This window comes from Patagioenas fasciata, chromosome 4 (assembly GCF_037038585.1).
Source record: "Patagioenas fasciata isolate bPatFas1 chromosome 4, bPatFas1.hap1, whole genome shotgun sequence".
NCBI classification, from domain to species: Eukaryota; Metazoa; Chordata; class Aves; order Columbiformes; family Columbidae; genus Patagioenas; species Patagioenas fasciata.
In genome coordinates this window covers 10,477,472-10,499,677 of record NC_092523.1, presented here as the reverse complement: position 1 = coordinate 10,499,677, position 22,206 = coordinate 10,477,472, and the positions used below count along the sequence as shown (strand labels likewise).

At 37.5% G+C, this 22,206-nt stretch overlaps 1 protein-coding gene across 6 annotated transcripts in view; it reads right to left on the bottom strand.

Moving 5' to 3' along the window:
* SH3BP2 (SH3 domain binding protein 2) overlaps positions 1–22,206 on the bottom strand; it is a 39,719-nt gene that overhangs the window by 7,204 nt on the left and 10,309 nt on the right. For 3 of the 6 annotated variants that reach the window (XM_071808498.1, XM_065837747.2, XM_071808499.1), the window contains 5 exons: positions 6,174–6,313; positions 4,995–5,097; positions 2,143–2,260; positions 1,483–1,553; positions 996–1,084 (listed from right to left, as the gene is read on the bottom strand). In XM_071808498.1, coding sequence (XP_071664599.1) covers positions 996–1,084; positions 1,483–1,553; positions 2,143–2,260; positions 4,995–5,097; positions 6,174–6,309 — 517 coding nt within the window. In that variant the 5' untranslated portion in view covers positions 6,310–6,313. Of the gene's footprint in view, positions 1–995; positions 1,085–1,482; positions 1,554–2,142; positions 2,261–4,994; positions 5,098–6,173; positions 6,314–6,421; positions 8,235–12,007; positions 13,217–22,206 lie in introns of those variants that run through there. The other 3 variants (XM_071808497.1, XM_065837746.2, XM_071808500.1) reach the window with 3 other exon arrangements.

Here is a 22,206-nt window from a genome sequence, read left to right as displayed (position 1 = left end):
GTCCCAGTCAGGAAAAATAGCCAGGAATTTCCTTTCAGGAAATGAGAGTACTTGCTCCAATCAACCCTGCCTTAGAAATCTGAAAAGGAACATCAGAAAACGCCTACGAAAGGAACTGTGTTCAACCCTGCAGCAAGGCTTTTCACGTTGGATTCTACTAACACATTTCTTGACTAGGAAAGGCAGTTGCTGCAAATACGCTGCGAACACCTATCTGACAGGCTTTCTACTGTGAAACAACTACAGCAATCAACAGGTATCAAACTTTGAATAAGAGAGGATATGCTAAGAATGAGCTTTTCAGAGCCTTACTTTAAAAGTAAGTTGAAAGTCATTGAAGAATGTTACCCTATGTGTTTCACATAGGCCCATCCAATGCCTAATGCAACATCTTCCTGAACTGGAGGGATGATCAGTTCTGTTTCATACTAAACAGCCTATGACACAGACACAACAACATCCCAGTGTGGGGGACAGCTTGTTTTGCAGAACAGGTGAATTACATAGGAGTTAACTAGCTCCACAGTGTTTTACTGCATTGTCTCTGCAAGTTTTCAGAACATACTTTTAAGTGACTAGTATCCTATTATTATAATTATATTCAATTACTGTCAATAATATTCAATTATCATAATAAAGACCACTTTGTATTTCCACACTGACCTATGGACATATGCAGAAGTTTCACCCTTTTGCTAAATCTACAAACTCTCCAACATGCAATCTTAACAAAAATTTTAAATAGTGTTACTAGAGTGTCAGACAAACTCCTTGAAAGATCTAAATTTCTTCTGTTACCATTTCTTCTTACTAAGGCTTTATGACACAAAATATCTACTTCTGATTTTAAATTGCAACAATACACACATTGTAAAAACCAGAATTGATAGTTGCAAATTGCATCAGCTTGCTTAAGGTATGGGAATAATTTGTGCAGAATCCAGAATAGATCAGCAAAGAAATAAATCTTATTTATCAATGTCTAAATTCGTCACCTTCATTATCTGCTGAATGATGAGAATACTTGATATCAATGGGACGTTCTACGGAGCCATAGAAACTGTCTGCATCAGAACCAGAGTCACTGCAAGAGACAAGAGAGAGTACTTTTTGGATCACTGGGCTATGGGTTGTGGAACTGTAAACGTGACTGTTTGAAGGACTGCAGCACTGAGAAGGAATGCTGGAAAAGCAGAAGCGATCTATTCCTGTTTACCAATTAACAGCCAGATATATTGCTGCTCTCATTTTAAAGTTTTTATTTGTTTTACACAAAGATGACATTTAAAGGTCTCTTACCAAAAAGACTTTTGTCTTTGTATTCTTTAAACTATCTGTCAGGAAGGCCTTTTAGTCTTGGGCCTTACTGTACCTGTTTTTATTTAACAGTAAATCACTTGTAGGCACAAAGACCTTAAACCAGCATTGTCTAGAGCTAGTGCAAAAGGGATAAAAAGCAAACAAAGATTAAAGGATTGATACCTGAATTCTGTCATTGTTTCTTTCTTCTCATGGTAGTGATCAATTTCTCTCCTCAGGGATAGCATCCAGTTCTAAATAAAAATAAAATTAAAACATTCAACACATCCATCTTTAAACAAAGATGCACAGTATCTGTCCTCTAAGAACAGAGTAACTGTGCAAGGAACCTATACTGAAATAGTATTTATTCATGACTTTATATACACATTGAGAGGACTTATCAGTCATAATGTTTTGACTATCTAAAATGCTCTAAAAATGTATTAAAATATTAAACTTCCAGTTTGCAAATTTCAAGCTGTTTTTTATAAAGCTGGTACTTGTTCATAGCCTGTTCATGGGTGAGAGATTTCACTGAACAGTTTTCATACTTTATCAAAGGTTTAACATGCACATATTCATTCCTCAGCTAAAAATAAAACAAGTAATATGGAAAAAAACTTGACATCTAATATATCACCTATAGCCATTCCCTAAATTACAACTTGAACTAACACTAATTTAATAGTTAAAACTTTAGACCTGACATTCAGAAGAGGCCAAAGAACTAGGTATACGAATTTAATTGACAGCTGTGCATCCAGTTCATTTAGATTTTAGGGAAGTTCAAGGTTTGCTTCCTGCTTCAAGGAAAATTATGTTGCAGAAGTTGCAAGTTACCTTTCTTTCGTCTTCAGAAGAAGCTGAAAAAAACCATGTCCTGTGCTTCTTGCTAATGTGAACTAACTTGAAAGGAAACACATTGCTCGATGTCGTCTCCTCAGCTGCCCGCATAACCCTGAGAAACAGAACAAGCAATTCATAAAAACCTGAATCGATAAGGTTACTTCTGCTCTGCAAGTCACAAAGCTCTGACAGAAAGCAGTTTTACCAGCCAGTTTTGCCTTACCAAAAATAACCCCCAAGCCCAGGAAAATGCCACCAAAACCCCCATATGTGCATTTGTTGTACTTCTCCATTAGTGCCACAAAGGACAATGCAAGAGCACCAATTAGAGACAAAGCACTACTTAAACCACCAGCCAGACTCATAAAGGGATGTTTTCACCTATTCAATAGTTTTAATGAATTGCATTAATTCACAAGCTTCACACCATGGCCAGAAGTATTTAGGGTGCCTGTGATCCTTATTTCAGAGAGGCACAGAGAAGAAATCAAACCACAAGTTGAAAATAAATAAGAACTAATATTAAGTTAACTTATTTTTTCTGTTTTTCCCTTATAAACACTTTCTTGAACTTCATTATTTTAAAGCAAGCATAACTCAACCTCTTTCACAAACTGCATTAGTTTGTTTCTTTTTATTTTTTTCCCTCAGAGAAGACTCAAATGAGGAAATTCCTTACACACAAAAAAATTTGGTTGTAAATGCTCACTACAAGCCTTTGGAACAAATAAGGAGACTAAAATCCTAAGACTGAGTAATCAAAAAGTAACATTGAGATTTATTCAGCATAAGCCATAGACTAATTGGACTGAAGTTTTTACAATCATCATTGGGTCTTTCTTTCTTGTTCCCAAACTTTTAAACTCACCCATTTCCTCATGTAATACAGTATTTCCCTAAGTTGTTAATATTTATGGAAGGTGGTTTGTAAACGTACATAAAGAGATTATCAGAGACATGTGACATTCCGTTAGGTACCTAATCGAGATAACATTTTTGACCTTTCAGTACTTAAATGAGGCTTATAAGAAAGATGGGGACAGACTTTATGGCAAGGCCTGTTGCAATAGGAAAAGGGGTGAAGGTTTTAAACCAAAAGACAATGGATTCAGACTAGATGTAAGGATGAAATGTTTTACACTGAGGGTGGTGAGACACTGGCCCAGGTTGCCCAGAGAGGTGGTGGATGCCCCATCCCTGGAGACATCCCAAGCCAGGCTGGACGGGACTCTGAGCAACCTGATCTGGTGAAGATGTCCCTGCTCCTGGCAGGGGTGGCACTGGATGAGCTTTGAATTTCTCTTCTAACCCAAATTACTCCATGATTCTATGAAAAAAAAACCAAACTATCAACAACCTGAAGCTGCCATTAAGAAGAATGTCAACTGCAAAATTATTTTTAAACTAGCATCTCTTTTAGAACCCAAACCCTACTTTTAAGATAGAAGTTGTAGTTTTCTGCATCTGTACAGTCCAAATCAAAGCCACAAAAGGAACTGTAAGTATTTTACTAATGTAAGGCTGATAGGGATGTTAATGTGGGAAATACCCATGGTACAGCTGGGAAGGATAGCAGCACCAGGCATCACTATACATTACAAATCACCAGTGAACACAGCACTCTTCGAATCTCCTGTCCACTCTTGACAAATAAAGGCTACGGATTGAAAACCGCCTAACCAAAGTCCAGAGAAGCCTCAGAGTGATTTGTTTTCACACAATCTAATGCAACTGCCAAGTCTAACAAATTCTTTCTTTCCAAATTATTTTTCGATAATGCGTATGTGTGTGCGTAATACTAACCAAGACCCGGTCCCAGTTCCAACCAAGGTCTCTACAAGGCTGCTAGAATGCAGATATATAAAAAGCAATGAGACAGTCCCTAGCATTTATTAATTCCATGATATTTTTTACATTAATGTGATTACAGAAGTTAGTGTCATGGCCAAGTTACAGCACAGTTACAGCTTACACCAATTAATCTTGAATCTTTAATTAGCTGCAATGTTTACAACTGCATTCCTATAAAATATGCCATTGTTGTGATCAGTTAGAAAGCTCTCACATCCTAATAATAGATCTTTCCTTATTCCAAAAGTCCTAGAACATTATGTGGTACAAGAATAACATACATATTTACAAATACAACAAAATTGCAGTGGCTAGGACCAATAATGTCATATTCCTCTACATTTTCTCTCATTAGTCCTTTCTTAGTATCAATCACAACAGTAATTTCCTAAAGTTATGTTGGACTTCTCTTAGTAGATCTTGTACATATGCTGCCCTCAGTCAGATTCTGATAGTACTGGTTAACTTGAAAGCCATTATTTTTGTGTTTGACTTAAAAAGCAAATATTAACATTTATAATGCGTAGCAAAATGAGTCAGACATTTTGCACATGCATTCTCTCATCACTCTTGTAGTTGGCTAAATTTTGACACTAATTAGTGCTACTGAATCAGTAACTCCATAAATGTTACTTTCTGATTACTTTTTATTTTTGTGACAATCATTGAAATCATTAGAGAACAAAGATCATTGTCTGAAAGAATCTACGTGTATCTGCATGGGCAAAGCCTGCACTAAGCCAGTAACAAGAGTAAGCCCACTGTAATTTTAACAGCTTTACTGGTTAAATTACAAAAGATGAAGGTTATGTAATCGCAAAGCACAGGAAACATCATATGTACAATTTGAAAGGAATACATCTCTTGCAATCTGAGATGAGTGCTTAACCCAAACAGCAGATGTAGTCGAGTATAACATAGCTGGAAATGAAAACCACAGCCCCCTGTAGTAAATAAAAGGAGCTTGAGTGTTAAATAAGTTCTTTGGCACTCACCTGTTGTAACCATTCAAAGAAAAGGCACCTTGTGGAGATGCAGATGTGCTGCTTTTAAAATAGTAAATACATCCCTCATGGATAATCACAAACCTCAATGGCCCTGAAAAGATCAAGAAAAAAGTGAGTAAAATATAAATCCAAAGGCAGTACATAACTAGAATCTCTTAACTTGGGTAGAATTATTGTTGAAGATTTTAGTAATCTTACTAATCATCATGAAGGAGCATAAACTAGTTAAGTGACAACTTATTGATGATCAGCCACATGGCCAAGTTGTCCATTCACAGAGTTCCAGGACTAAGGGTAACATTTGCTTCCCTCATTTGGGAGGCAGCTGATCTGATGCCTTCAAAAGAAGCCTAAGAGACTGTAGGTCTGACCGCCATCTCTGCTCCTTTACTAGAGAAATAAGCTAATGTAAGAATGCAACCTAGAATAAAATGTGAGAAAGGTAGCCACAGGTTACATGCACATGGCCATCCTGAAACCACAACAGTATCTCCCTTTCTTCTTTCACCTCAAGTACATAAAACTGCCAATAAAATGATGTTTTATTTTCTTTTTTAAGGGGAACAATATTCCTTCCTTTATCAAAGGCAGTAACCTTTGTCCTTAACTTTGCAAGTATAGTTATAAACAGGGATAGTAAATGAATAACATATAAATAAATCCCAAATCTTAAGTTTTCTCCATGTAAATAGATTCTGATTCCAAAAGCAATTACTGTTTTTAAGTACAGCTTAATGTTGGCAGTGAGAAAATTTCCATTTCACAACAGCAGGAGGAGATGGGGATATTTTTCCAGCACAGAATAACCAACTGGAAAAAAAGCTGAGTACTAATTTCTTTCAGAAAACAATATTTGAAATTGATACCTATCCTGGGAATCTGTTTCTGTCTTTAAAATTTTACTTGTGAAGGACAAGACATTTAACCAAGTAAAAGAAAAACCAACCACAACATTTACTACCTAAGATTTACAGTCCCAAAACAATTAATATAAATTCTTTCAATTTGGGTCTTTCATACATATATTCCAGTAAAACTGTAATCCATGACAGACAAAATAAGTGAAAGAACAGCTTCATTAAATAGTCTGCTAACATGAAATGTGTTAATGGCTTCAGAGGCAAGCAATCAAAACATTTAATTTAGTTAAAACCTCATTTGACTTACACTTCAAGATCTGCAGCTGGGTGCCTCCTTTTTTATGAAGATACCCTGATTTAGTCACTCCTCCAGGCATTGTCAAAAGGTTTTGTGCTCCAATGGCCTTCATTGGGACTGGCCAGACCTGCTCCTGCGAGGCCATCGTTCTGCAATGTAGAGTAATTAAAAACAGTTTAAAAACCAGGTTTTACTTCAAGAGCCGAGTCCCAAGAAACAAAGCTTGTTTCCTTAAACAAGTTTTCCAAATAACTAACATGGTTCAGCGGTCAAGTATGTAGCACAGACGGCTGTTCATAGATTCCAGGAAGTTTGTAATGTATGGTGCGAAAAGTCCCGATTTATTTTTATACAGCTCTCAAAAGTGATTGATAGCTGTTGAAACAATGGAAGAGTGCTTAGTAAACGTTCCTTCAGTATTTATATTTTTAAAATGCCTCAGATAACACTGTGAGACTTAATCAGGCAGGTGACTAGAAAGAAAAATCAGTTTCTTCTCCTAAGCTGTATGCCACAAATATTTATACAACATCATTTTCTGTATAATAAGGGAATCAACAGTCATATTTTAGCAACTGCAGTACTATCCAATACTACTTACTCCTTATATTTATGTTTTATTCTGAATAAAAGCATCAGCATATAATCTCATACTGAATGTCATATGACATCACAGCATCCTGTGCAAATGAAGTTTATCTCAGGTTGCTGCAGACTGCCATTTAATTTATATATCAATTATTAACACCGTGCTCTACCAAGCACCTTTGCAGTGACCACTCTTTCTGCTATAATCTTAAACAGGTTACCAAGAAAATTAGTTTCTAAGTAGTAGGTTTTTTTGTCTGATATATCATTATGAGACCTTTCTTCAACTGGCAACAGAATTAGGCTAAAAATTCTGCTGTGTAATACAGAAAACAAATCATGCATGAGCTGAATGGGAAGTTTGGCATAGACATAAAACAGTCTGTTATTCTCAGGTGTAGGGCTAGAGATCTTTGCTGGTAAGAGACAAACCAATGAAGTTCCAGTTAATTAGTTTCTGATAAAGTAGTGATGGTTTAGAACTGGAAAGCTTTTAGTGAAGGACTGAAATCTAATGGATCCTGTTTGCTTCTCCCTTCCCCAAAAGGGACAGTAACAGAAGACATTAGTGCAGCTCAGTGAAGGAACCCAGGAGCCTACAGCACAACACACCTACCCCAGCACTGACTCTCCCCAGCCTAAGAAGGCAACTTGAAGTGCCCATAGAGAAAAGAATAAGCAAGGGATACAGTTTTGATGAAGTATTAATTGCAACAGTCGAGTACATATCCACTGTATATATGCTAGGAAAAACAGACACACAGGTCAATTGGTCATTCAGCAGATCAGCTTAGGATTTGGATCTAAATGCTGGCTCTTTGCTGACGACGCCTGTGCGGAGAGAGGTGGAAATTACTCGCAATTTCTACCAAGAGAGTTTAAATTCAATTAAATTTGCTAGGCAGCCTAGAAAACTTCATCACAAATACGAGTTTTTAGTCCCTAGTATTACAAAACAGGCACAAAGCAGGGAAGATAAGATCCAAGGCTGTAGAAAGGTTCCCACCAAAGACACTGCAAAGCACCATGGTTTCCCAACTTTCCTCCAGGACCTTCCTGCCCACCAAAAGTTAAGTTACTTTTAGTTACTTCTGTTGCATTCAGCTATATCCTTCCTTCTGCTATTTCCTCTCTGTTCTTATTTTATGATTGAGATCTTTCCAAGCTGAGTTGTTCCTTCCTCCTCCTCTCCCACAATGAAACTCCTAGCAACAGCAGTGTGTTAACCAGTCCAAGAAGGGTGCTACACACACGTATTTTAAGCTTTTAAGAATTACAAAAATGCTAACAAAAGTTAACCCTCCCCACACATTTAAAAGAAGAAAATAAATCCTTTACATTATTTCTCTGCATCTTGCAGAAATGGAGAGCGTTAACCAGCTGGCTCCTGAGATCAAACCCCACTGCAGTACTGCTAAGAGTGATTTCCTTGAAATGAGGCATGCAAAGCCAAGTCCTGGGCTGTTTTTCTTCTAAGAACAGGCACAGCAACATTCAAACACTTGAAATTAATTTATGATTAAGTTATTTCAGTCTCTTTGTTGTTACATTCAGGAAGAAAAAAAAATATTAAGTAAAAATTGAACCTTTTTATTCAGACAAATACACTCTGATCTCGGTTTTCTAGATCTAACCTAACATTAGTCTCAATACCATCCATGCAACAGTTTCAAATCTATCATGGGTCTTCAAATCCTGTGTGCTTTTGCTACAAAGGACAGAACAGGAAAGGATTTAAGCACCCAGCCTTAGGTGTGAAACTGTTTCAGTGTTACAAACTTAGGTTGAAAACGTGTCAGAAGAGGCAGAGTTAAATGCCTCAGAGAGGTTATCCAAAACAACCAGGGAGCAACACTTCTAGGAAGCCAATGGCAAACACCGGGAACAAAGGTATCTCACCCTAGGTCAATACAGAAAACAGAAATAGTTGACAAGGTCGTGCTGGCCTTCTCTATGGAAATAGACCTGTTAGACTACTCTTAAAGGATGCCTGGATGGGGCACTTTCTCCTCCACCTGAAAAACCTGAATATCAGGCAGATAGGAGAGAGAAAAAAAAAAAACAACATGGAAGCAGAGCAGAGGAGCAAGCAGGGGGGAAAATAAAACAACAAACAAAACAAAACCAAATCAGTTTTACAGTTTGATGACGTCAGGATTTCACTGAGGAGGAAGGATGGCAGAGGATCAGGTTCTGCTTCCTCTATTCACAACCATTTCTCACTTTTGACGGCTCACTGTAATACAGTCCTGAGAACAGAGACCAAACCTCAGAACTTCCCCATCCCAGCTAAGCAAATAAAAGGAGATATGGCTGAACTCCACAGAACCAAGTACACATTAAATGAGCTAAAGAGCCCACCTAATACACCGGGCTTGACAACAGATTGAGAAGCTGCTATGCCTGTTTTCTGGATCTCATTGTGGCTTATAGCACAGCCCATTACATCTGTAGGCTCCTCAAGCACTTTCATTTGAAGACACATTCCAAACACATAGGGAGGACTTCAGTATTCTGAACTGAGATGTTTGAGTTAGGCTTCTAAAATCCATTTAAGTACTTTGAATGTAGTTCCAAGCAGACTTTTCTTCTTTTCTGACAGTACAAAACAACTCTGGAAGGGCACTACATGCTATTTTGCACCAAGCTGCTGGGAGAAAGCTGTCAACACAATGTAACTTCAGGATCTTTATTGTGGGGGTGGGAGGAAGGAAAAATGGATGCTCTTACAGATTTTCCTGCTCTTAGCATCCATAATACGGTTGTCTTCAGCTCACTGAAGTGGTTCCTTCCACTCTTGATATTCCTGATATTTTTTTTAATCCATTAAATGAAGAACAGATCGATAGCAAGCATTGAAGTCACTATAGGGCCGGATAGCTCCTTGATTGATCATTAAAACAGAAAGATATTTCCCAGTTGTTTCTTCTGCAGTTACATTCTTGCACTACAAGCCAAAGACCCCACTACACATTTTCAGCCCAGGTGCATAAGCACACTCTGTTCCACGGAGCTGACAATGCCATTCACAGAATGGGCCCACGCTTCTTCTGACATGGGTCCTCCCTCACAAAACAGAAGGTGACAATCCTCATGCACTGTTTTGTGCAAGCTCCCAATAGTAGCCACACATTTTGTTCTTCTTCCCACTCAGCAAGGGACTAGATGCACATTTTTAAATTAAGTTTTCCACCAAGGCCCAAAACCCATTATAAGTGACTACTGAATCAACCTTCTCTCCCACTTAAACAGTGCTGAACTGAACCCTCTGGACCAGAAGAGGATGGCAGCAGACAGTGAAAGGCTTTGCATCACTTTGTTTCTCAGATGATCCCCATAATTCTGTGCCTGTGAGGGAGACGAAAGGCCTCCGAGCGTAGTAGGAGAAATGGTGAAACAGCAGTTTATAGGATTTGTTTCATCATTCTACAGTGCTTTTGGAAAGACAGAACTCTTGAGTGTGATGCAGAACTTAGACAACTACTATTGTAATTACTTCATACACACAATCTGGTCTGTCAGACTAAAAACCAAATAAATCTGCAGAGTATTATTAATCACAGAATCAACTGGGTTGGAAAAGACCTCAGAGATCATCAAGTCCAACCCTGGGTCCAACTCCAGTCCATTTACTAGATCATGGCACTAAGTGCCATGTCCAATCTCAGCTTAAAGTCAGCCCAAGCCTATCATATGAGTATACTTTTCTCAAACACTATCACAACAAGCTGTTTGTTATTTTAAAGTACCATGAAAGTCAGAACGGCATGAAAAAATGTGAAATCACACAGTTCATTGCGTAACCTAGAGAATGCCAGTCTGATGTAGAGGCTTCTTCAAAATCCTAACAATACTGCTACCAAATTCAAACTCCAAATGGACAGTAGACTTCTGTTATTATGTACTATGCAAATGTGTACAACTGTGAAGTAATTTTAACCTACCCCCTCAGCCAGTGTATATAGAATAGCAAGACTGGAGGCTAGGGCATAACTTTACAGACTAAAAGTCCCTTCATGAGTGAAAATTAAATTTCTGCCACATTAAAAATCTGGATTACATTACAGAAGAGCACTTACTCCTTTTGGCCTTAAGAGCTACTGGAGTTCTGCCCAATTAAAAAAAAAATACATGCTGATTCAACTAAGGCTTACATCCTGGAAGAGCCAGAAGCCTCAGTTCTTGCTTAATTTCAGCAGAACATATGGCAGATGTGGTCATCTCCACATCTCACAGCATATAGGCAGAAAAACACATTACCCTCATCTCTGAAACTACAGTTGCCAAAAGTTGTATTAAAAGTTCTCACTTGTTATAACAATATTTACAGTCTATCCTGGAGCCCAGGTCGTGCTGAAGACAAATAAAAAACAGCCTCCGAACTTGCAGTACAAACATTCAATCTGATCTGAATGTGTGATAAGAATCTCTGTGCCAATTATGTCTGAGGACTTTTTAAACTCCATAATATCTCATAACTTCTAGTTTCAAATTCTACTTTGAAAGTAAAACCTAGCAAAGTAAGATGCTAGTTCTCTCCTGAAGATATAGCTTACATATAACATTACATATATAACATAAAACTTAGGGAAACAAATGCATTCTTCACATGGGGCAGAGGGAGAATGAAGTTTCAGCCTCCACAAAAGGTTTAACCGAATATAAGCAGCATTACATACAGCAAAACCGTAAAATAAAAGCTTCCCCAATGTGCTCTCAGCATTTCTGAACAAAAAACTAGTTCTCCAAATCAACCATCTAAACATTTACTGTCTGTTCTTAAAACTGCTTTCTGCAAAATTTTCAGGTCTCTTTTCCATTTATCAACCACTCTGCAGTATTTCTGAAATACTCTTCCATATCTCTCCTACTTTTTTTTGGTTACACATTCCATTTCTTAATACTTCTAACAGCCCCTTTCACAATAGTCTCTCAGAAGGATGAAACACAGTACAAACACTGTGAAGCCGAATAAATCTTACAGGACAAAGGGAACAGAACTAAGCCTGACTGAGATACAGTGTTGTAAGAAAAGTTTACTCAGTTTAACTTGCTCCAACTTGTTTTTCTTTTCTGCCAAATGTTTTCAACCAATGCTCTCCTCATATCTTCCCCCTTCAATTCTTCACCCTTGAATTTTCTGTGTCAGTTAAAAGTATTTTACCCCAGGTACAATATTCGACTCTTAGTTTTAGTCTGCTCTCTACCTAAAAGAGAAAAGATGACAGAAATACAAGCCACAAATATGCACTAACCTGGTGAACGTGCCTGACCGACACATAGTTTTCCTGCTGACAGCTTCACCGAATGATTGTTTCCTTTGTGATGACAAAGCCATTAATAACTTATGACCCCTCTCAGGCATGACAGGAACATCTCTGCACTTCTCCACGTTTTGTGTGCTATAAGGTTGAAAGTGACTCCGGTAGCCGCTGTTCGCTCAACACACAGAAGCAAAATAAGCCAAGAAGCCCTGCCCCAACTGCTCGTGCATCTGCACTGCGCTGCGGCCAAAAGGGACGCCGAGGCAATGACTTGTTTCCTTTGATACTTCCTGTTTCCCCCAGTGTTCGTGGGCAGCACTATCTTTGTCAGATTTCCCAACTTCCCAGAGAGGCTGTAAATCAAACCCTGCATACCTCAAACCTCTGGCAGCTGGTGAGCCAGAAAGCAGAAGGGGATTTTCCAGTGCTCACTTGCTTCCTACTCACCTTTCAATCAACTACTTTCCCTTGGGAGAAAAGTAAAGTAATAGTCTTTTTTTTCTGACAGTGTACACGTGCTCTTACACCAGCAGAAGTGCAGCTCAGAAATGCTGCCTGTGCTTCTGAAGAGCCTGTGCTTCAGGTACCAGCACTGGGACGGGTATTTAATCTCTTCACTCCTGTAGCTGGAGCTTTTCCCTTCCCCTTCAACCCAAGAAATTAAAAACAAACATTTTGAAAGATTATGTAGCATATACAAGCTTTACAGCAAGTCTTGCCTGTACATTTGATGCTATGCAAACCACAAAAAGACAAAATTCAAATCCGAGAGGCTCACAATGCAAGGGCAACAATTCCAAGGACAAGTATCACCAGCTGATGATGAATAAATGCCATTGCTTTACACTTATTTTCATCTGGACCTCTTAAAAGGATTCAAGTGTTTCACTGACTGTCTGGAACCAACCAACTCAAATATGACAAAAAAACCTAGCAAGTTTCAGAATGATGGACAAAACCTACATCATGAATACACCAAGTAAAGCTTACTTCACATATATTTTGGAAAATGGACACGAATCTGTACTGCAAAATAGAAGGAAGAAGTTTCTATATAACATCTTGGGGGGTTTTTTGTCAACTACTCCACAGTCAAGTCTCAGAAGAACATTTCCGATACTGGCCATGGCTGTATTGGCTAGAAAAGCAATTCTTAGCTTTCACCATAGGGCACCCGCTTGCACTTCTCCCACTGCCAGGCTATATGGGAAGGGAAAGCAAACCACAAATATCACACCTGCTGTGGTATTTAACAAGAAACAATACCCTGCTGTCTCAGTGGATTAACAGATTTTTCACACAGAAGAGATGTAAGGAGGACTACATCTCAGCAGACTGTGAATGACATTCACTTGCTTGATCTGCTACAATATCACTTATCAGTTTAGACTTTAAGCATTTATAAACTGCCTTAGATCAATCTTTCCTCCCCCAGTTCTCTGCTAAGTACACTCTTCTAATCTTGCAACTTTTATCTCTACCTCAGTGAAAACGCTACAATCAAAACAACAGCATTTGAGTATACATAACACTGCATAAAAACATCAGTTTCTCTTTCTCTTTTCTGCTCTGACACATTTAAGTGTTGGTTTCCCCCTCCAAACACTGCAATCATAGTACCATACTCATTTATCCAAAACATGTTCCTGAAGCACTGCTTTTCCACTCTAACCTTTCTGATGACGTCCTCTCACATTCTTCACTTAAGCACTCGGGAATACAGAATTTTTCATTTCAAGTGCAAGGATCTCCTCTTGATTTTTCTGGTGATTCCCACACATTGTCAAGATGGTCACAGAGCTAGAACAGAAACCACTTCACACATGCACACACACAAGTTGGTGTTCCACTGAGGAACAAATTAAAAGAATAGGTGTTTCACAGTCTTGGAAGAATGAAAATTCAGCTTAACTTTCTAGACCAAACATTAATCAGAAGAGCTGTGTTTCAAATTGCAAATAAAGAGTCTGAAGAGACATGAAATCGTTATGGATTTGATTAACATTTCTGTCAGGTAAGTTGAAGAGTTAAATTTATCATTATTCACAATGCAAAGTTCAGTTTTGCAAAGAACTCTGGTATATGGTTGTCAGATCACTGACCTTCATTTGTCCTCACGAAAATCAGTGGCAAGAAGCAGCCTTGCACCAAGCTAGCCTGGGGAGAATTTCCCTCAAATAGAGTTACTCCATTTCTTTAACGTTATGAGATTTCACTCAGCCTTAATAGGAAGAACCAAAGCGTCAGAAACCAACGTTTGCATTTCAGTCCAGCAGGGCCACTGTCTGAGGAAGTCAGGCCATTGTTGGGAACAGCTCTTGCTCCCAGTCAAAAGCAATCCTACTTACGATTCGTTAATGGAAAGCAAGAGCAATAAATATACATCTGGCACTATGCTGTCCTTGCTAGTATAAATTCATGAGTCTAGCTGACAGGCTGAGTTGTTTCTGCAGCAAGACAGCTTCCTCTTGCTGACCAATTCACAGGAAACTGCAAGAATGGCCTGTAAATAAAAGCAGCAGGAGAAGAGCAGAGAAACAAGCAAGGCAGCAAAATTAACATAGCAATCAAAAAAATTAAAATAGCTTAAAAACCACTTTCCTTCAGCTGCAGCAAGCAGTCAGCTCAGTAGTCAAGTTATACTCAAAATAATGTAAGGGTTTATACACTATAGATTTCCATAAAAGCCTACAGTAGGGTATTAAAGAAGGCCACATTCTGCTAAAGTTTTACTGACTTGGATGTCCTTGTATCAAGAGTAGATTATTATGAGTTTTATTATTTTAATAATTCTACCAAACTAGTTTAGTTCCGATTTTCTAGATCACAGTAGAAACACATTCACTATACAGAGAGATGATGTATCTGCCGCCTGTGTAATACACAACTGCAGACTGTAAAAGAGCAAGTGTAAATTACTCGCCTGAATCCTTCATCTGCCAGGTAAAGAAGTCCTGTGAAAACATGAATAACAGAATTACTTCTGCTGGGTGACCTGCAGAATAATAATGCTAATTAAAAATAATATATACGTGTCAGCAAAAAATGGAGAGAAATGAGGCCAGAACTTCCAAAAATCCTCTTTCAATGCCAAAAGAATTCCTATTCATTAAACTTCAACTATCATTGCCTCATTCAGCTTACTTAGAAAGAGCTGAAGAAGCCTTAGTAATATATTTACTTATTTATATATGTATTTTTAAAAGTAGCCTATCAATTTTTAAAACAAAGTTGGAACTTTTCTCAGTTGTTTCACCAAACAGTTTGGTACAAGTCCTACAAGATGATATATTGCCTTTGATTTTGGCATATAGTTAATGTCATATATTGCTCAAACATTTGTAGACCAAAGTAAAGCCACAAAGTATTTGTAGCATATGCATAGCTTGTAAAAAGCAAATCAGGCTGTGCAGCTGGAAGAGAAGAACTTTCCGCAAACTCTCAATAAAAGAACATTATAATCCAAGTGATTCTCTTACATCAGCTAGCCTTGAAAAATAACCTAAGACTTCATAGTGATGTGAATCAGGATTGAATTAAAATCATTACAGCTATCCTAGCATAATTTTCTATGTTAGTAATTTTATTAGGAGTAGCTTTTCAAATTAAATGTAAGGGATTTCTACTGAATCAAAAGGCCACTCAAAACTGTACAGGAGCTTTCACCCAGCAAGTTAACTGGGTGTCAAGTCTCTACCAGTCAGACCATATCAGTAACACTCAGTGTAAGTAACACTTAAGGTAGAAGGCAAGTTCTTAAACATTTTTGCTGCTTATAATGTTTCTTTAAAATAAATTCAAAGACAAATTACCAAGGCAAGACTTCCTTTCTCATTTACTGTTCAAACCAGATGGAAAGGTTCTTTGTTCCTTTTAGCTGTTACCTATACACAAGGTCCTTGTGAAACAGACTGTAAATGCAGCTATGGTTATGACTGACTGGTATCTTTCATCAGTGCTTGTAGAACAATTTGAACTTGACCATAGTTGAAAAATATCACGTAACTGAGCAGCAGTACAAATATGATTGCCAAAGTCCTATTCCTGCAGACAGCTGTAAAGGGAGTTTCCCCAAATACACATAGAAACTTATAGTGGGAGTTTCCACAAATTATTTATTTCCTTGGCAGAAGTTCTCAATTCTAAGATATCACAGTTGAAACAGTTTCACTGCTAGGCTGGTTTGTGATGAACTGCATACAATTCTATTACTAATTTACTCATAATTTATCATTTAGGAAACACTGTTGGACTACAAAACAATTTCTGCTTGCATATCAACACATCTTTTAGAATTTAAGACAGAAGACTATTGAACTTCAGTAAAAGCAACACCTAAATAAAGGCTTCGAAAAACTTAGAAAATTCTAAAGGGAGGCAAATAGCCATTACTGATTATAAAGTGTATCTGATAGGCACATTTAACCAGCAGATGTCTTGCCCTATAGAGTTAAGTCTGTTGTTTTCTTAGACTTTTTCTTAAATCAATTTAAAGAACATCAAGAGTCCAAGGGGATGGTGTTCACCATTTTCTACCATTTCCAATACCAAAGCATTTTGGCAAGACATACAACATCCCTCAGTTCATTGTATACTGCGCTTGTACAAGACTAACAAAATTTAGTTCCAAGACTATTATTGCCAGCTAAAGAGAATATTTCAGGTGAGCATATACGCAAGTAAACAGAAAAATTACTGAATAAAAGCAATTTTAAAACATTTGTGCAGTATGATATTAAAAACAACCAAACCGCATAAAACCTATAGAGAAAGTCCTTTTGAATGTCTGTCAGCAAAAAACTGCAATGAGGAAATTTATAAACTCTATCACTGACCTCAATAACAAGCTACTAATTGAATACCAAAGAAATTCAGCAAGCCCTGGTTTAGAAGAAGCATTTACTCAAGTCATCTGTGAGCCCTTTAAGTTTGCATGTCCCTCTTCTGGTGGGCTGCAGTAATGTTATATTTAAGAAAATACACCTCTGCAGGCAAACAGCTGCAGCCAGCACCAAAGAGGAAGCTCAACTTCTGTCGGACCCTGAGAAAACAAAATGAGACAAACATTTCCTATTTTTATTTCGCTTTTAAAGAAACTATGTGATACAATGCTAAGACAAAGTGTAACCACAAAGACTCATTCTACACTTTACTGCTGTATAACGATAGATGGTAGTGGTTTCTAAGTAGTAACGCAGTGAAGCATCTGAGAGTTTGCTCTTCTTATACTTGGAAACTCTGACTAGGAACCAGAATCTCAAAATAAGCTAATAACCATGCAAGTGTAATTCATAAAATTAGAAGGCCCAACTGGACTGTATTGCTAATGGACAGTCCCCACCTCCAATAGCTTTGAAGCTCTTCATGCTCAAAACCTCATGCAAGCAAGTAGGTGTTCCAAGGTCTCTTTATTCCAATTCCAATGATTGTTCCCTTTTAAAACACAATACAAACTTCTCTAAAGGATGGTGTAAGGCATAAGTATTTTGCCACTCCCCCCTCCAGCCATGCAAAACACTAAATCAAAGGACTGAAACAGGCAGGAGCATGGATTACAGTAACCAGGGTTTAACGCTATTGTATGTTTCACCACTTAGGTAAAGTGGTGTTTTCCCCTCCTCTACCTCCCCACATGCACTAGGAAGAAGAATCTCCACAAGCTCATGCTTATTTTCTACAAAAGCTGAATTGAATTATAACTACCAGATCACATGCAGTTGAAATTTTAGGTCAAGATTTTAAAATTAAAACACATGTACACTGCAAGGTTGCGTCAGAAAGACAGCAGTAAACAAACAATATTAATTTGGACAATGTGAGAAGGAACAGTCATTTCATATAACTTAAAATATCCCTAAAAACATATAATCATATGCAATGGGCTTCTGCTACAAGACAATTTGGACAATGTCATTTTATATTATCATTTATTTTATGGAAATCACTACTTGCCTCAGAAGTATGACCAACAGGAAAAAAGAAATGTATTCCCCTTAAATCTTGTTTAAATGAACTCCAACAGCAAGGATTAGCCTGACATTGACCTACAGCTCTGAAGCTGTAGAGCTGCATTCAGAAGTGAGTCCACACAGGTCTGTTTTCAAGTACAGAAGACATTCACGCACAATACTTCACAAGACATGAACAACAACATTCTTACTTTACAACACAGATCAGTTTGCCTAATCAAACATACTACTGGCATTGTGCCAAAGTTTGCAGAGAGGTTTCACAATAGGTTAAAAATCTCACGTCATATTACAAAAGTAATGAACACCTGATAGTAAGATATGTTAAAGGCAAGGAATCAATATACAGGTTCTAGATTCTTACTTTCCACCTGATCTTGATGTCATTTGGCTCTTCAAATCTGCTCCTTTTCTGACCTGTCTTGAAAACCAAGTGTAAACTCTTACTTCACAAGGGTTAACTCATTCACACTGGGAAAGAGACTTGAGAAAACTGAAGGTTATGGGAATGGATGTAGTGGTGCTGCACATGTAAATCAAAACCCTTCCTAGAGTGATGATGATTAATATTTCAGAGGAAGAAGAAAAAGAAAACACAACGTAAGAGAAAAATGCTATAAGGCATCTAGCTTAGTGATTGAGAAACTGTGACTGCAGAAATCCATCTCAGATTCCAAGATCTCAGTCTCTGGCATTTCACAATGACACCAGTGAGCCCCTGAGCTGCACGTTTTTAGGCTGGAAGAATGCTCTATGTCTTTGTCCAGTTCTTACACTCTTCTGCAAGTGCTTATCAGATCTGACTCCTACAGCTATTCCTATTGTCCCATCAAGTGATCAAAAAAGAACGTCTGTAAACTGGAACGTTGACTTTAAAAGATATTTCCATTTCCTTCCCACCAACTTTTTTAAATTAAGACATAAGGACTTGTATCCAAGCCAAAGTTTGAATCTAGCAGAAGCCTGGGATTTTTTTTAAATACACTCCATGGTCCAGTTAGATTATTTGTCTCCCTGTGCCTTTTAATTTGCATCACATTAACCTATCCTATTGTAGAGAACTTGTTTCTTTCCAAAACCTTTCTTAAACACCTAATAGCATTGTCTATTCTTTCCATTCCTACAGCCACATCAAAGCTGGTCCAAAGAACATTTGGCTGACTCTTAGTCTCATTGACTTTTCACCTGCAAAACTTAGTTTTATTTATTACACACAATATAAATAAACATATATATACAGTTCTTAAAGAAATGCTGTATGTTACAAACTTAAGCAACTCTTCTAATCCTCCTAGCAAGATGAGTTACAAAGAATACATGGTCTTTGAGTGCCCAAACTCCTTACAGAAATGAACTGGTCAGGATAGAAGGCCACTCTTCTTTATGACCTCCAAAAGCAGATGGTTTATGTACTGCCTGGAACTAAGAGCCATTATGTGCAAGGGGTCCATATAACATTCTTTTATTTCCAGGCTTTGGCAGTCCACAGAATTCATATGGACCGTGTAACGTTTGCAGGAGAAGCTTTTATAATATTTACAGATTATCTTCCTGCTATACACATCCTAGATATTCTTAAGGCACTCTAAATACGAGTCACTTGTTGTGCACAATGAAGAGATGAAGCTGGATTTCACTTCCTCAAAGGAAATTCAGGGATTTGGGTCAATAGGATTAGTCCTGTTTCAACCTAAGTAATCAAAAGTGACATCTTCATAAAGTAAACACAATAGTTCACCCAGACACAAGAAAATGACAGATCATATGTATCACAGATGCATTGATTCAGCTGTGTGTGTTACTGGCACCACAAAATAAGAGGTCAATAGAAGCTGAACTTTCAGGAAGAAAGTGCTTTTTCTGTACACTTTTAAAATATTTAGTGGTATTTGTGACATTTTATACCGCATTTGAAAGCAAACAGACTGATACACTGAACATCCTCTAAAAAACTGTACTTACTAGCTCTCTCAAAGCATTGACATCCATTACCAACACGTTTATATCTACAACCATAAAAAGAACTCTCAGCTTCAGAGGTGTGTCAGAAAGTGTTACAGGTACATTACACTCTGTCCAAAATGCTGCCTCTTCTTCCAGAAAATATCAGACAATCTTCCATGCATTCTAGTCACATGTTGTTAACCGGTAAGCCGCTATTTTGATGAACGACATTTCCTGGCTTATAATGGAGTTCATTTTCAATTTCTGTCAAGTACATTTCCAGCAGATCAGAACCTAACACTCCCAATGCTTCAAACTAAAATTCTCCTGTTACATACTTGAAAAAAAGTTGTCTACAAAATTTTATAATATATTTCTCAATTTAGCATCACCACAGGTTAGCAAAGATTTTGATATAATCACAAAAGCACATACAGTTTCTATGACAAACCAACGGAGATACACCAAAGAATTGCTTTGAAAGAAAATTACAAGAAGCAATTTGGTTAATCATCTTGTCTACTCATATCAGAGAAACAAAAGTACCATTATGATTACCACAGACATATCCTGAAAAATAGCTTGTTTCAAATAAAACTGCAGCCTCTTTCCATCTCCTGTTATTCATGTTATATTCCATCTATAGCTGTGCATGTTTATATACATATACACATTATATATGTAGCATAACATGTGGGTATGTATGAGTAAAATCTATTATTTGGAAAGAACCGCCTTGAACAAAAAGTACCATAATACTACAGTTTTGATTAACAAGGCTAGTCTCGCATTTATGGCTATTTTGTTTTGCTTGGAAGAACCACGAACAGATGGCGGCTGGTTTATTCCAGCTATAACATGGTGCCAAATTTTTCTAACTGTACAAACAAATACATCCATTTTATTTGCATTTAAGCAAGACTAAATATTAAGATATCAGAGAAGCTGTTGTTCCTCTTCCAAAGATCTCTTGTGCGGATTCTCTCCACAAGACAAAAGAAAAGTAGCAAGAGCATTAACTTACAGATTCAATAATTTTCAGTTGCCCTATTTTAAAAAAAGAGTAAGTCAAAGTCAAGATGTAATAAGACTCATAAATGTCTTATCTGGACTTAAAAGGTAGATAATTGTAATAGTTGCTAGTAAAAACTTGTCTTGTTTTTTGAAATCAAGCAACAGGAAAGTAAGAACAGAATCATTGTTCTTCACTTCCATTGCTCCCGTGCCACTTCCTCTCCTGTGCAGTCTACCAAAGAACCAGCAGCTGGCATGGCACAATTAAAAATAACGAGTGCAAGGACTGCAATAGTTATAGTTTAACTGAGTGTGAAAAAATAAGCTTAAAGTCAGAAAGTGTAGAGAGAATAACAGAAAGCATTAAGACTAAAGTACACCCAATTGATCTTGAAAGAGTTCTTGTTATGTACTGTATACCTTGAAACCTTAAAGCTCAAATTTTTTGCTTGTTTGGAATGCTATATAGTTTTTCTTTATCACTTTTCATTCCACTTTGTTGGAGATGTAACTGTTCAGTTAATTGTAAGAAATCTATTCTCCAAGATTCACCATCCTTTTTGATATTTTGGTTGTTCTGCAGTACACCATTCTCAATCCTTCTCAATCTAGTACAAGCTCCTTCTTCTTTTTCTAGGTGATGTTGCTGAAATACGCAACATAAAGCATCAGACCACAGGACACTAGGGTTAAATAGTGTATAATGATACAGTTTATCTTCTTAGCACAGCAACACATCGGGTTTATACTTGCTTTTCATGTGGACTCATGCCTTAGTATCAGACCACATCCAGATTTGGTCTTTACCCGTGAGCTGCTCAAAAACCTAAAAGCCAAAAAATAAGAAAGTAAAAAAAAGGAAAGTAAGACTGGTCAACACCACTACTACAACTAGTAAAGACTGTGTGGGAGACAGAATTTTTCATGACTGTTCTTTCATAAGAATGTAAGAACGACACCTCACAACTGCCAACTCATGCATCAGGTGCTTTTTTTCCCACATACCTTCTCAATGAACACAGACCAGCAAGCACATTTAGAGTTAATCCTACCAGACCACTAGACCATGCACTGGTCATTGTCTCCTTAGGGCTACAAAGATGAGAGGGAATGAGTAACACATGGTGGTCAAATTACTCAGTGTGTTGATCAAAATGGTAGAAATGGCATAGGCCTAGAAGCAAGAATTAATTAGAAGCACTAATCTAATTAATTTGCTCCTTGCTATCTAAAACGGAAGAGGACACTCCAGGAAGGAAAGGA